General features: G+C 42.1%; 3 protein-coding genes across 4 annotated transcripts; 2 read left to right on the top strand and 1 right to left on the bottom strand.

Annotated features, from left to right (window-relative positions):
- Nucleotides 1-624: 624 nt before the first annotated feature.
- Nucleotides 625-906, bottom strand: RB195_012051 (uncharacterized protein; the record flags this gene model as incomplete). Its single annotated transcript, XM_064193728.1, has 1 exon — nucleotides 625-906. The coding sequence occupies one exon, from the start codon at nucleotides 904-906 to the stop codon at nucleotides 625-627; it is 282 nt and encodes a 93-aa protein (XP_064051311.1).
- A 1529-nt stretch (nucleotides 907-2435) lies between these two features.
- Nucleotides 2436-3081, top strand: RB195_012050 (uncharacterized protein; the record flags this gene model as incomplete). 2 transcript variants are annotated; one of them, XM_064193727.1, is made up of 3 exons in its annotated part: nucleotides 2436-2579; nucleotides 2635-2763; nucleotides 2836-3081. In XM_064193727.1, 3 exons carry the CDS (start codon nucleotides 2436-2438, stop codon nucleotides 3079-3081), a joined length of 519 nt encoding a protein of 172 aa, XP_064051310.1. The 2 variants fall into 2 exon arrangements, with proteins under 2 accessions (XP_064051310.1, XP_013307848.1); XM_013452394.2 differs by having other exon boundaries at nucleotides 2553-2579.
- Nucleotides 3082-6789: 3708 nt separating this feature from the next.
- Nucleotides 6790-14608, top strand: RB195_012049 (uncharacterized protein; the record flags this gene model as incomplete). The annotated part of the gene is made up of 11 exons (XM_013452395.2): nucleotides 6790-6883; nucleotides 6947-7053; nucleotides 7571-7686; nucleotides 9016-9108; nucleotides 9173-9280; nucleotides 9343-9442; nucleotides 10945-11018; nucleotides 13955-14069; nucleotides 14147-14281; nucleotides 14353-14493; nucleotides 14555-14608. 11 exons carry the CDS (start codon nucleotides 6790-6792, stop codon nucleotides 14606-14608), a joined length of 1137 nt encoding a protein of 378 aa, XP_013307849.2.
- Between the last annotated feature and the right edge of the window lie 154 nt (nucleotides 14609-14762).

Raw genomic sequence — 14762 nt, 5'->3', positions numbered from 1 at the left:
TAAGACAATGTTGCTTCAAGATAGTATAAAAGGAGCGTTTATTTCCTTTTTGTCATGTCCCGCTATTTGAAAATTCAGTCTCTAAAGTTTTCTTTTTGCCTTATGTCTGCCTACAACGCCTATTTATCACCTGTATAACCTGTGCCCCCGTTGTTCATCGATTTACTCGAGCAGGCAGCAGTAATGCTTCCATTTGTCCCGACTGCGCGCAAGTTTTGCCCAGTGACACTCTTCTCACGAGGGACTCGAAAAGCGTCGTAATTTTCTTTGAATGGATTCGTAAAGAGGTCTGACTATCAGGTCCACGGTCTTCGCGCAGTGTATTTGACGTCGCGTGGTATCCAGTTGCTTACGGCTGCGGTCCAACGATTGTTGTCGAAACGCATCACGTCTCTTGCCCTAATTTTGCTTTCCTTGGCACATGCGGCAGCGTCTTTGATCTTCGATCGGTGACGTAGGAATGAACTTCTAATCCCCTTTTTTCGGCTGCGTGAAGCGGGTTACTCCTAGCATCACCCTTTCAATGCCGAGTTCTATGACGCTGATCGCATTTCCCTCCTGCTTGCGAAACGCCCATGTTTCTAAAGCTAGATCAAAGCAGGAAGAATGGTGCTGTTGAATAGGTCAGCATGGAGCCGGATGTTCTTGGTCCTCTCCACTATTATCCTCCTCGATGCTCTCGTGTGTGCCCCAAGCTGCTCGTTTCCTTCTACACACTTTGAGGTCGAGATCGCTCATCATGTTGATTTCCCGATCTAGGTATCCATAGCTGCTGCATTCGGATATGTTCCTTCCGTTGACCGTGGATGAGGCATCAGAAACCCGTCTGTTCCTCATGGACATCGTCTTGCCTAGGTTTAGCTGAACACCGATTTTTTTACACGTTTCATCAGATTTGGCCAGCATCCGTTCCGCCTGATTGATGTTTGATGTTCTTAGAATGACGTCATTAACAAAACGAAGATGGTGCAAAAGCCGCCCTTTTACTCCTATGTTATCCCATTCCAATACTCGCGTCGCGTTCTTGAGAGTGGCACTGAAAACTTTGGCTAAAACTGCGTCACTCTGACGTACCTCTTTCTTCACGTCGATTATGACATCACTGTAGAATGGGAAAATGTCTGCCTCTAGTCGCACGAGTTTTATGAGAACGTTGCGTCCTCCCGTAGCGGACAAGCAGAGTTCATTGGTTGGAGGCGACTATTAACCTGCTCCATTGCACCTCGCAGTAACTTGATTGCAGGCTTTTGACCGGACCGTCGTGCGGGATACAATAGTATTATGAGGACGCGCCACGTGGTCTCGCGAATAACAGGCTGTGATACCCGTAATAGGGGAGAACCGGGGATCTTGGCACAGCAGAAACAAGGAGTCCATCCCCTGAATGCGTCTCAGGGCAGGTACAAGGTCGCTTTTGGTGTGCGATTAGCCCCCTATTCACCACCTGGGGACGCCCCACGTAGCCTCGCGAATAACCGGCTGTCATCCCCGTAATGAGGGAGATTCGTGAAAGTCTATTTATGTATTGATCAAATCATATATATCAATTGGTCGTTTGTACAATCAACAAAAATAAGTTGATGATTGTATAAGGTAAGCCGTCTCAAAATTGACGACGACAAGTTCTCTCCAAGAATAGATGATAGGAATAGAAGTGTGGTTTACGAGCATGAGTGCGATTTCCTTCAATTCCCTTAAGGAATCCAGAAAAAGGCGTGTGAAACAGTGTGGAAAAGGAGAGAATTAGTGCGATCTATGGCATACTCATGAACTAAATTCTCACCTTTATTGAGTGTAAAAGATGTAAGTTGTATATTCAGGTTATTATCAGCAGTTGTTCTTCAGACACTATAATATCGGAACTATTACCCACAAGAAGAAAATGATGTGTACGATCGTGCGCGATCAGTTCTCAAGCATTTACAGTTAGGTGTAGCTAAAAGCTATATCATGTCATGCCCAATCTCTTCCGGACCACTTCAATGCTAAATGCACATTCTAAACGAAGAGTAATATTTTCTTTGCCATTTTCAAGGAAAAGGTCATATAAACATGTTCTTCCTTCATGGCACTAGGTAAAAAAAGCGCCTTTTAGCAAACTTTGATGCATTGACGGAGACAGTAGTAAGAAGGAGTTCTTACTCCGTGAAAATCAGCTTTTATGAGTGGTTGGCGATGCGCCATAAGAAGCTTAAACGACACAGTTGAAAATCATATCCAGGGATGGATAGAATGCGTATGTCAGTGTGAAATCTAATCACCATCGAAAACTCTAGGACCTCGTCGTCATACTTTTATCTCAGTTCAATATCTTCTTTTTTTAATGTATAAAGCTGTCTTAAAATCATACTTTTTTCCGGGGACATATTTCATTGATTTCCGTGATTGCTAATATCTTACGGTTCTAACGTTTATACGAGTATTTTCTAGAGAAAATGAACAAAACCATTCTTCTTGTTCTTATCGTTTGCTCTGCTATAACCACAGTGAGAACAAATACTGATTGTGATATCTGCAAATCTCTAGTATTTGCAGTGCGCTTTGTCACGAAAATGAAAATGAGTGTTCCGGTAGGAAAGGTAATTCTATTTACCGATTAATTTTATTTCCAACTTTAATAAATTGTCGTCATAGATAGTGGAATACAGATGCGGGATATATCCACGGGAGGACGAAGTATTATTAGCTAAGTGTAGTGAGGTTGGAAAACATATAGAGGAAGCGGAGGAAGCGTTGGCAGTTATCAAAGACGCAGATAATGAGGTTTGATGTGAATCACACGTCATTTCCTCTGAACAACACATACACGTTTCTCTATAAATCGAAAGTTTCCAGGAGTGGAAGAGCGAGACAAAAATCTGCTTTGAAAAGCTTTCATATTGCGACAAACCTGGAACACCAGACGGAGAAACAGGACCAACAACAGAAGAACCAACTGAAGATGAGGGAGGAAATGGTGGACCATCACCAGAAGAACAACCGAAACCAGAAGAAGAACCGAACCCAGAAGGAGAACCGAACCCAGAAGGAGAACCGAAACCAGAAGAAGAAGAAAATACAACACCTGAACAGCCTGAGTAGCATTTAAAATTGTCGCTCTTCGTAACACAATTCAGATAAACATAACTGCTTCTTTTCTCTATTACCACAACAGCTACTTACATCAAAAACTTCGAATCCGCGCGTTTCTTCTCCGCCTAAAAATGTGGCAGAATTTTTGAAACTGTAACAACAACAATCATCGCTGTTATATTGCCAAACGATATGTTAGCGGAGTGGATTTATTTCCAGCGAGAGCATTCAATCTCGTCAAACGAGCCCTGGAATTTTTAATTCTTATTATGTCGTACAGATGCGAATTGTGGAGCGGCGCTAAATGTTGAACATAATATTGGATGTTAGTTTAGGATTCTAACTCTAGCATGGATCATTCCATAATTGATTGTTCCAAATGAATGTAAGCTGAGAAACTAGAAAAAAAATCCATGCTCCTTCTCTTTTTTGGTGCTGCCCCTATGGTAAAGAGGTTAAGAAAATGGGAGAGAAATAAAAAGGACCAATACGCAACAAACATTCGTGTAAAAGAATCCGCTATTATATCAGCATTATGATGATTACATGGAGTCCGGATCAATAACTATAGATGAGGTGATGATCCGTTGCAATCCACAATAATGATATAGCTTTAAACAGAGGAAATTTCCCAGAAGCTCCTTAAAATTCCATTTCCATCCGCCGACTACCTGAAATGGAGGATGTAGAACAGAGTTAGAAGATTAGCACTGTGTTTACGATCGATTAATGGTGGATTGTTTGACGCCACCGAAAGCTATCACTTCGTAGTCAAAAATTAATAACACATTTGTGTGGAAGAATAGAATCCATAGAATAAGAACACATCGTCTGGATAGCGCAAATTCGATTTTATAGACCCTACAGGAATTGACAGACTTCTGCGACTACGACTAGTTGAAGTTTAGATTATATTTGTGAATCGTTAAAAGACCGATCAACGTCAGCCACTTCTGTTATTTGAAACCAGCACTTCCTTTGTTTCGTTGTCTAACAATCTATGTTTTCAGTAAAATGTGGATAGAATAGCGATAACATAGTGGCTCGAATTTTCTTTTGTCTTGAAACCTCGGCATATTCTGTCTGTGTTATATGATACAATATAACGTAAAATAATAATAATTCGAAATAAAATAAAATAAAATAAAATAAATAATAATAATATAGTATAAAATATATAAGACTCACACGAGAAACCCCAAAAGAAGGATGGCTTCCTTACCTCAACACACAAATAACTAAATCAAACGGCATTATTAGAGTAAAGTGGTATCGCAAAGAAAGATGCAAGAACATCATATTGCACGCCAAATCTGCACATCCGACTGCAGTAAAACGCGCAGTGATTCGTAATATGTTCAAAATCGCTAGTGAAGTATGCACTGGCAACCAAGAACGACACGAATCACGAAGACTAGCCTCGCAAATTGCATGTGCTAATGGCTATACAGTACGTCCGCATTACCGAAGAACCCGCACTGTAAATAGCTATGTTCCGTGCGAAAACAAAATTTCTCTTTGCCTTCCTTTTATCTCTGACAGTGCCAGTGCCGCTGTTCAGCGCAGCATTATCCAAGCACAATTACAAAGTGACGTGATCTTGGTAGATATCCCAAACATCAAAAGCCACCTTGTTAGAAACAGACTATATGATAGATACTGCATCTGTGAAAGATGTGTTATTTGTCCTTACTGAAAAACAGGCGACTGCGCAAAAATGGGGGTGATATGTGAGATTGAGTGCTTGATATGCAATGCAACTTACGTTGGGGAGACCGGTAGGAATGTTGGAGTGAGGATTAATGAACACATGGCAGGAAAACGACGAAAAACTTTGATAACACCACTAGGAAGACACAGACAAGAGGCCCACAACGGAAACGATTACGATGTGAAATGCGTTATACTGGCTCACGAAACAGAAATATCGGCAAGGAAGACGTTGGATTCTTAAAAGAAACCCTTCAATGAATAATAGGAATGAATGCTTGTCGATAACGAATGAGTTCTTGCCACTTGTACCGCTCTGTGACCTATAACCGTCTGATATTCTGTGTGTAGATCAAATCATCTGTATCGTCGCTGGTGATCTACACGCAGTAATACTCATTCGCTGGTACACTGAGTGACAAGTGCGTGCAACCAGCCGTGCCACATTCGATGGAGCAACACGGTAGACCATTTTCAACGTAGATGGGTTTCTGTTTTCACTACCCTGAACGATTATCGAAACACTGACTCAGGGGAGTGTGGCGCTTGAGGGGATGAACGTAGCATTGCTCCAGTCATCCTCTATTTAGGCCTCTGAAGACGGCGAAAAAGTCGAAACGTCAGGCTAATAAAGGTTCCTTCTAAAAACCTCGCAGGCACTCTATAACAAAACACAGCGATAACATACTTCTTCAAAAGAGTACAGCTTCTACATGATGTGACAAAAATTAACTCCCAAATTCCTAAAAATCCGCAAAGCAAATGGATGGGTCCATTCCATTACATTGAATAAATGATTAGTTCCCAGTTGTCACCATACAGTAGTCGGGAGACCATAGAGACTCCGTGGTAGAGGCTATTGTTTCAAAAATGGCGAATGTGTAACTGCGTAGCAAAACTACCTTTTCGGACGCGCATCGGTTTGTGAGTCAAGTAAGGTGTTTCCCACCGAAAAACAATGTCTCTGTTCGTTAAAGGCTAAGGGCAACAGGTCCAACACTGAAGAGAAAACCATTCGCCGAAGTCGCGCTTCCATACAAGGCATTTCCGTAGCCATTGCGCTCGCCTGATTTAAAGGCAGCATACCACGAATCTGAGGTGATACGGATTTCAGGTGGAGTATCCGTATACGGTCGTAGACTATGGAGACCGGAGTGGTTCCGCTCACCTCTCGCCGAATCACTGCAAGCAGCCGACTCCTGAATGCTGTTTTGTACGATCCCTTCTATTGCAGCGCGCCACCCTTACACGCGTAGCATCCCGTACTGCCTGTCGGGGCAGTGTCCGAATTGATTTCCGACGAATCGCATGGCGGAGGCGGCGCAAGGGGTGGAGCGTTGCAACAGATGGTGTCGTACAACACAACATTTTGGAGGCGGCTGTTTGCAGTGATGCAGGGAGATATCAGCGGAACTACCCGCGTCTCCATAATCTGCGACCAGGTATGCGGATACTTCACCTAAAATCCGCGCCACCTCAGATTCGTGGTATGCAGCCTTTAACTCACTGTGATTTTTTTTATGGAGTGCCTTAGGGTCGAAGTTTTCTACCGTCCTCGGTCCTCGACTCAACTGAAGAAGTCCATTTAAATTCTTTCGACATGCTAATGAGAATGGAGGAAAGCTTTCAAGGACGGCTCCAATTATACAACTGCAGTCAAGGCAACTATTTACACGACATAGTTTTTAAAATTGAAGTAAAAGTTTTTTGTATCTTTATTTAGGCAATAAAAAGTTTTTAGAAATACTTCCTAACCTTATTTTTTTCAGTCCTCTAAATGTGGGGTAATTTCTGCCGCAATCTGTATCACTTTAGCTTACAAATTTAGCAATGAGCACTCCTAACACAATCGTCGTACTTCACCTAAGAAATGTCGCAGATCTAAAATTCCGCTAACAGTCCTGCAGTTTCGGCAAATTATGACTGATGAAGATCTCGTTTTCACTACTTCAAAATAGGATCCTATTGAGGAGTGTACTATCAACTATGTAAACACTCGTGTTATGGATGTGGTTATTGTGGTTGGTCACATTTTTCATCGTGAAAGTCAGAAGACGGCAGCAGCCCTCTGCAATGTCGTCTAGTCCCGAAGCAAGTCGAGGTTAGCTCTAGTGGATCATAGAAATATTGGATTCTGTAAGTCAGTATGTCTGTATTATTTTAGATTGGTCACCACCAATCATGCCTACGCAACCGGACGGGGTTCAAGGTTCTGGCGCAGCTGGATCCATTGAAATTGTTGTGCATAGCGTTATGGATGGTGTGAAAGATGTAAGAGAAGTTGATGAGTGATGACGCAATTAACTTCAAAATTCTTTTAGCTCATCAAACAAAAATAGTCCAACTTTTTTTAAAATCAATATGTCGCCTATTGCACATACTAGAATTTAAAGGCATAACCTCACGAATCTGAGGTGGTACGGATTTCAGGTGGAGTATTCGTATACGGCATGGTAGATTATAGAAAGGGGGGTGATTCTGTTTATTTCTTCCTAATTGCCGTAAAAAAACGGCCCGGAAGATGCGGCGCGTGCACAGGGCTGGCGCGCTCCAATCGAACTCGTTGTGGAAAGTAGCGCGCCGGAACGCTCGAAGCCGTATCTTCCAGGCCATTTTTTACGGCAATTTAGAAGAAATGGACGGAATCACCTTTCCCTCCATAATCTACGATCCCGTATACCAATACTCCACCTGAAATCCGTACCACCTCAGATTCGTGGGGTGATGCATTTAAGTTATTCTGTCATCATCTCTCATCATTCCTCTTACTTCTATGCTAATGTTTTAGGCAAAAATTATGATACCAACAGATGCTACATTGTTTGAAATGAAAAGACATATAACAATGGCAACTGGTGTATCTCCAGAACGACAACTACTCCTCTATAAAGATAAGGAATTGAAGTGAGATAAGATGCTCCTCGATTACAATTATACTTCATCATTAAGCGGAATGTAAGAGAACAAGAAAGATCAACAGTGCTCACAACGTTGCGATAGTTAGCTGCAAAAATTTGTTGCACTAACAGCTATTTGTACTTTTACATTCACAATAGAGCTGCACACATCTGACAACCGTAACCGTATGAAATACTAATCTTACGAAAGTTCCGCTCTCAGATAATGACTTTCTTGCAGCAGGCTTAAATGTTTGTTCTGATGTTCTCGCCTTAGTTTAAAAGAACAAAAAGAACATTACGACTGTACATCGAGCTTTCCCTCAACAGTATTCAATGATTGCCATGATTCCTTTGACTTCGTTTGCTGTATCTTCTGTCTTCTTGGACGGGTGTGGCGGAGTCGGTTAGAGGTCCGCTGTAGCCGCACGGCCGATAGTTCGAAACCGCCCTAATGCCAATCAAGCTTCTCATCCCTTCGTGGTCGATAAAGTTCTCATCCCTGTTACCAAGCTAGTCTGGGAGGACAAAAACGCTGACTTGATCATCGGCTGGCGCACGCAGGTCGTTGTGTAGGCCAACACGCGTTCCAAACGCCCATCGATTACGAACTGCAGTTTTCAAACGCGTTGGTGATCCCAGGTGGATTGATACCGCCAGTGACTTTATTCTTTGTCCATTTTATTTTCATATGCACATAACCATGCGAATCATTGCATGCTATCACCGACCGCGATGATAGATAAAGGGCGTGGTATAAAGTACCGTTCGCTGTTATGGTTATTTTCGTCACATAACGATTTGTACCGTCCAAGATTGCGGCAGGCAACGTTCTGCTCACTCTTTCATTCGATCGCATTGTTAGCAACTGTTCTGCTCACCTATATTCACATAATAAATACATGCCACTGAACCATCGCTTTTCTTCTGTTTAGTTAGGGTGATAAAATTCCCTAAGTCTCTAGTCACCCACTCACACATGCTCTGGAGTGGAATCTTGATGCATACATAGTTGTAACTTCTTGTTGTAATTCTCAGCAGACATTTTCCGAACAACTAAGAAAATATTAGAACAAACATGTGAGCCTGCAGGTTAGCTCATTATCTGAGAGCGGAACTTTTGCAAAGTTTCTATTTCATAACTCTCTCATTTGAGAACGGTGCAGCGGAAAAAAGACGAAACGGATGGATTGCACACATCTCTGAAAATGTAGAGTAACTGAAACTTTTAAAAATGAAAAACCTTCGGTAGTTTGAGAGCAAAGCTCCATATTCTAATGCAACCTAAAATAATAATAGATACAGATTTAGAAGGATTTCTGAGACCGAATTTTAGGGATGACGACTCTCCAATCTCTTCGTACGATATTACAAAACCATGTACGATAATAATGAATGTAAAAATGAATACGGGTGTGAAAACCGACCAGTACGTTCATCTATGTTGTTGAATGATAGAAATATTAATCACTATTTAGCCGAAAATTTTGCAGAATTGGTTTGAAAGTAGCCGAAATAATGTGTTTTCTACCTATGCTTATGCCTTCTGACAATCTTTCTGATATTCGTAACAAAATATGCACGATGACTGACATTCAAGAGTACGAATTGAATTCCAACGGGTGTAATGGTCGTAAAATTCGAACAAATTAGAAATTTACAGACGAAAACAGCACCGATGGAACCCGGTAGTTGACGAAAACTCGTCAAAATGGACTCCAGCGAAACAACTGGAACACCAATTGACGAGGAATCGAATGAAGGTAATCAAGAGAGTCGATTAACAAAGATTTGGTTATCTTTAGGCTGACAGAACGATATATACATGATTTGGATACTTGAAACAGTACTCCTAAGAGATAACCAAATTGCATTGTAACTATACAAGACAGGAGTGATGCAAGATACAGCTGCATGACAGAAGGCAAATCTTAGAAATAGCCAGTGATCACCCCAGAATTCTACGAAGGTTCCTAAATTCCGATTTTGCGTTCACGTTCTACGGCCTCCGGGAATTGCAACGGCAATAAAAATAAAAAGAGCAAGGACGCCCTCTGCAACCTTACATAACCTCAATCAGCTGTCAATACTTCTATGTATTTTGATTGCACGCGAAGTTTGCCCAATGCCCAATGGTCTTTATCCTCGCGAGGGACTCAAAGAACATTATATTTTCGTCCTTGAAGGACTTTGTAAACGCTTCTGCTCGTAGGATTGGCGGACTTCCCACAGTACATTCAAGATCGCGTTGAACCCAGCCCTTGTTGTTATTAGGATGCATAACGTGTCCGGGCCACTTAATTTTTCTTCCCGGACATGCGCGGTAGCATCTCTGACCTTCGATCGTTGACGTAGGACTGAACTTCGAACTCTCCTCTTTTACTTCGTAAAGAGAGAAACTCAATAGGGTGTTCTATGACACTAACCACATTACCTCCCGCACAAAAAATGTCACGTTTCCGATGCATAAGTCAAAGCATGAATAACGGTGCTACTGAATAGGGCATAGAGCTGGTTGTCTTGGTCCTCTTCCCCAATTCATCTATGATCTTATAAGCTCTTCAGACTTCTCGTCTCCTCCTGTACTTGGGGACCTGGTTGTTCATAAAATTCTAATTAATTGATTTGTTAACTTGATTAGTTGATTTTCCGACCTAGATATACGAAACTAGAGGACTTGAATGTATTTGTTCCGTTGAGCGTTAATGGGACTTCAGAAATCCATAAGTTCCTCTGAACATCGCAGAACTTATTTCAATCCTTGCGTTACTTCCACGAGAGTCTCAGTGTTTGATTGGGCTTGTGTCACCCTGTCGAACCCCTCTCTTCACGTCGATTTTGGCGTTATTGTAATGTAAAATGAGAGATTTTGTTCGTGAAGTTGTTATATAACTCACAATTATTTTATGTGTTGGACGATAAAGTATATGAACGCCTCGATTATCCAAGGCTTCCATTCCAGTCATTTTTGTTTTGAGATCGGCGAAGTACCGAAAGGCGTGGCGAGTATTCATTCCTGCCTCTACTGCTTCAACCAATGTTACCTTCAAAAACAATGTGCTCTTCTTTCTATAAGGTCTTCGTTTGTCGCTTCTCTGCGAAGTGGTTGAGAGCACACGTTCCTACCCATGCTGAGCTACTTCTCTAGATCTTCTCCAACTGGAAAGCTCTATCATAGTCTGCCACATGAACTCGATAGACCATTTGACTTTCGAATGCTACTAACCGCCGAAACAATCACTTTTAACTACACCGATTTATTCAGATGCTCTTACGTAAGAGAAAACGAACAGCGATTCGCTCGTATACTCCACCACAAACTCCCGGTTCGGTGATTAGGTAAGTGTCTCATTAAAAAGTAACAAAAGAGTAGAAAACCTGAAAACTGTGCTATAGCTAAGTCCTAACAACATGCGCTTTTGTCTTTAACTATCCATATGGGCAGAAATCAAACGGTTTACCACAACCGTGACCTACCGGTCGCACCGGCTTGTCTTCCAGGCCAAGAAATGTCAACGGATACTACTTACATCCTGTGCATTCTACGAAAATGGGATTTTCCCTGAAAATCATTGTAAGTCGGTACTACGGCAATATAAGCCAGTGTATAGAGCTATATTTTGAATCTTGAATTACTGGATGATAGAACTTCCTTACACTTCATCAGCCGCTAACGATAAATGAACAAATTCATAACGAACGCCGCAGTAGGGTACTACATTGCACGGTTTTTGTTCTTTGCTTCATGCGTAGCACAAGAGTCAAGCATGTTACAAAGTCAACGACACCGACACATTGCAAAGGTAATACACATTGGAACGTGTCATCGTGAAATACGCAAATTCTTTTTACAAATTCTTGCTTCCTCGTCCAAAAAAATCGCTGCTTCTAGCCCGAACCAAGTTAAATTATTTGTTCCAGTGCAATACATTTCCAAGGTTTTGGAAAACCTCTAACACGCATAATTAAAGGCATCACCCCACGAATCTGTGGTGGTGCGGGTTCCAGGTGGGTTATGTCTATACGGGGTCGTAGATCATGGAGAAATGGCTGATTTCGTTAATTTCTTCCTAATTGCCGTAAAAAACGGCCCGTACGTCACGACTTTGAGCGATCCGGCGCGCTATTTTCTATGACGAGCTTGATTGGAGCGCGCCAGCCTTGTGCACGCGTCGCATCTTCCGGAACGTTTTTTTTTTCAATTAGGAAGAAATGGACGGAATCACCCTCCTCTCCATAACCTACGACCCCACCTGAAATCCGTACCACCCCAGATTCGTGGGGTGATGCCTTTAAGAACGACTCTCCTGGGTGAAGATAAGGATAAACAGCATTAGGATGTGGTATCCACCCACCGTTTAAGTTGTTAAGTTATGCACATTTGTGGAAGAAAAGTCACTCAGGTTTACCAGGGCAATTATGAACTGCGTCTAATTGGTTGCAAATGCGTCGTCTTCATTCGGACAAATATAGGCAACGCATCTAGAAGAAATATTGATGTGTTGGCATAGTACGGAAGGGTGCACTGGAAAAGTTAGAGATGCCAGTGCAGCATATGTAAGAGCAACAGGAACTTCTTGCGTTTGCGACAACTCTGGAACCAACAGCGGGAACCATCACTGCAGAGAAGTAAAGCAAATTTGTCCAAATTCATAAGAAGTATCCCATTCTGACAGGTGTTTACTGAGAGTGTGACGTTCATTACGTTTAGCAGATCTACACGTTACTAGTCCCTGTGTTCGTTTCCTCTGGGGTCCCGTATTAACGTTTCAGCGTTATCACCGTCAGAGTCTAGCAGACTGGAGGTCAAAAGTGAAATCTCTCAAAATCCTCATAACCCCATATTCAAACGGTTCTCATACAAAATGAACAATATATCGGTTAGTGCTTACTTCATGTGGTGAAACGGTTGGCATAAGAAATCAGAACACCTTTGTGAATCACAAAGGCTTTTAAAAGGAGCCATAGCCGCCCGTTTGTGAGTCAAGTAAAGGTTTCAGCGAATGCCAATGTCTGGTTAAAGGCAAGGCAACATGTCAAACACAAGAAAAAAATTCCCGAAGTCGCTCCAACAAGGCTTCCGACCATTGCGCCCCTGATTAAAGCATACCACGAATCTGAGGTGGTGCTGATTTCAGGAGTATCCGTATACAGGGTCGTAGATTATGGAAACCGTGATGGTTCCGCTCATCTCTCGCTGAATCGCTGCAAGCAGCCGGCCCCTAAATGCTGTTTTGTACGATCCCTTCTATTGCAGCGCGCCACCCTTGCACGCGTAGCGTCCCCTAGTGCCTATCGGGGCAGTGTCCGAATTGATTTTCGACGAATCGCATGGCGGAGGCGGCGCAAGGGGTGGAGCGTTGCAACAGATGGCGTCGTACAAAACAGCATTCTGGAGGCGGCTGTTCGCAATTATGCAGGGAGAGATGAGCGGAACTACCTCCGTCTCCATAATCGTATACGGATACTCCACCTGAAATCCGCACCACCTCAGATTCGTAGTATGCAGCGTTTAAGGTAACTCCGAAACGTTTGTTCCTAATATACATCAATACCAATCTTGGCCAGAAATAAAGCAATAGAAGGTAGCAATAGAAGAAGTATTTTTTATATAACTTTAGCAATGAGAAAGATTTAAAGAGGGGTTAATTCCGTATTACTTCTAAGTGCTTCACTTTTTTGACACTAGTTGGCTTTTTGTAGCCAGCTAGTGTCAAAAAAAAGTGGAGCATTAACCGCAATAACCATAACTTTTGTTGAGGTCAAGGTTCCATCCATATCAGTCACACTTACGCTTTGTTGTATTTTCTGTGGAACATTCTTCTGGGCGGTTATAACGCGGAACTGTTCCCTTACTAATCTTATTCGACAGAACTACTTACTAGACAAAATGTAATTCTGGCTGAAACCGCCGCTGGACGGATCGTATGGTCCTGACGTGTTACGTTCTCACAGACCCAAACGCTGCTACCGTGCTCTTCCGCAGCCGATGACCGAAGCGAAAACCGTTCGAACGGGTACCTCGGATATTCCCTCCTTGTTCTTCAATAGCCTGCTATCGCTGCTGATAAGAATTACTTTGTAATTGTAGTTGTCACATAATCTCTTTTTTTTTCCTTATTAGCATCAATGCCATCACCCCATCGATGGGCCTTCCTATCCTATCGATCGGTGGTTGCAAAAAAGCTTGGACCCAGTATATCTGCCTCCACCGAGGACGTAACATTAACATAATACCTTTTTTGGCCACTGTATGTGTAACTGACGTCTTCCAGCCGTTCACCAGCTGAATCGCCACCACGAATTGAGCTTGCTGGCGGATGCACTTCCTCTCCAAACAAGAATTTTTCAATGATCGTTGGCCAAGAAATCAGTGAGAAGGAACTAAAGGTACGAGAATGGCCGCAGAAGGCCTGTGTATAACTGGATACAATTTTGCATTTTTGAAGAAATCGCTAGAATTTCAGTGTTTCTTTGAGCCACCAGAATGTCTAGACGAATTGCTGAGAAAACGAGACAATCTGTTTCTACCTGCAGAATCTGAATTAGAATTGGAAGAGATCAAAGAAAAACGAAGACAAGCGCTGAGAACCACATGCAAGGTTAACAATTACTAAAATTAAGAGTATTGATATTCTAAAATTGATTCTCAAAGAACTTAATTTAATTTTAGGTCTGTGATCGTAAATTGACACTATACGAACAACAAATCCATTGTCTTTGTCGCCTTGTTTTCTGCAATATGCACCGTGAACCAAGCGCACACCTTTGTCAAATCGATTACAAGCATAGAGGCCGTCGTGAAATCAGCAAGGTCTTCGCCAATTCATTTATAATGAAATGAAGTTGGCCTTATCAGTTTCTTTTTTTTCCAGGGAAATCCACGAGTTGACAGTAGAAGTGCACGTAAAGCCCAGCTGTTAAAGTAAGAATGTGAAAGAGAAGTCAAAATTCTGACCAACTAAAAATCAAAACTTGGTAGAGAAACTGATCAACTTTAAAAAAAATCGATATTGAAATAAACTATTTAAGAAGTGGTAGTAATACATACTTTTACTAAAGAGTATTAAACAACGGTAGTAG

This window comes from Necator americanus, chromosome III, assembly GCF_031761385.1.
Source record: "Necator americanus strain Aroian chromosome III, whole genome shotgun sequence".
Classification (NCBI taxonomy): domain Eukaryota; kingdom Metazoa; phylum Nematoda; class Chromadorea; order Rhabditida; family Ancylostomatidae; genus Necator; species Necator americanus.
This window is presented reverse-complemented; position numbering and strand designations above follow the sequence as displayed.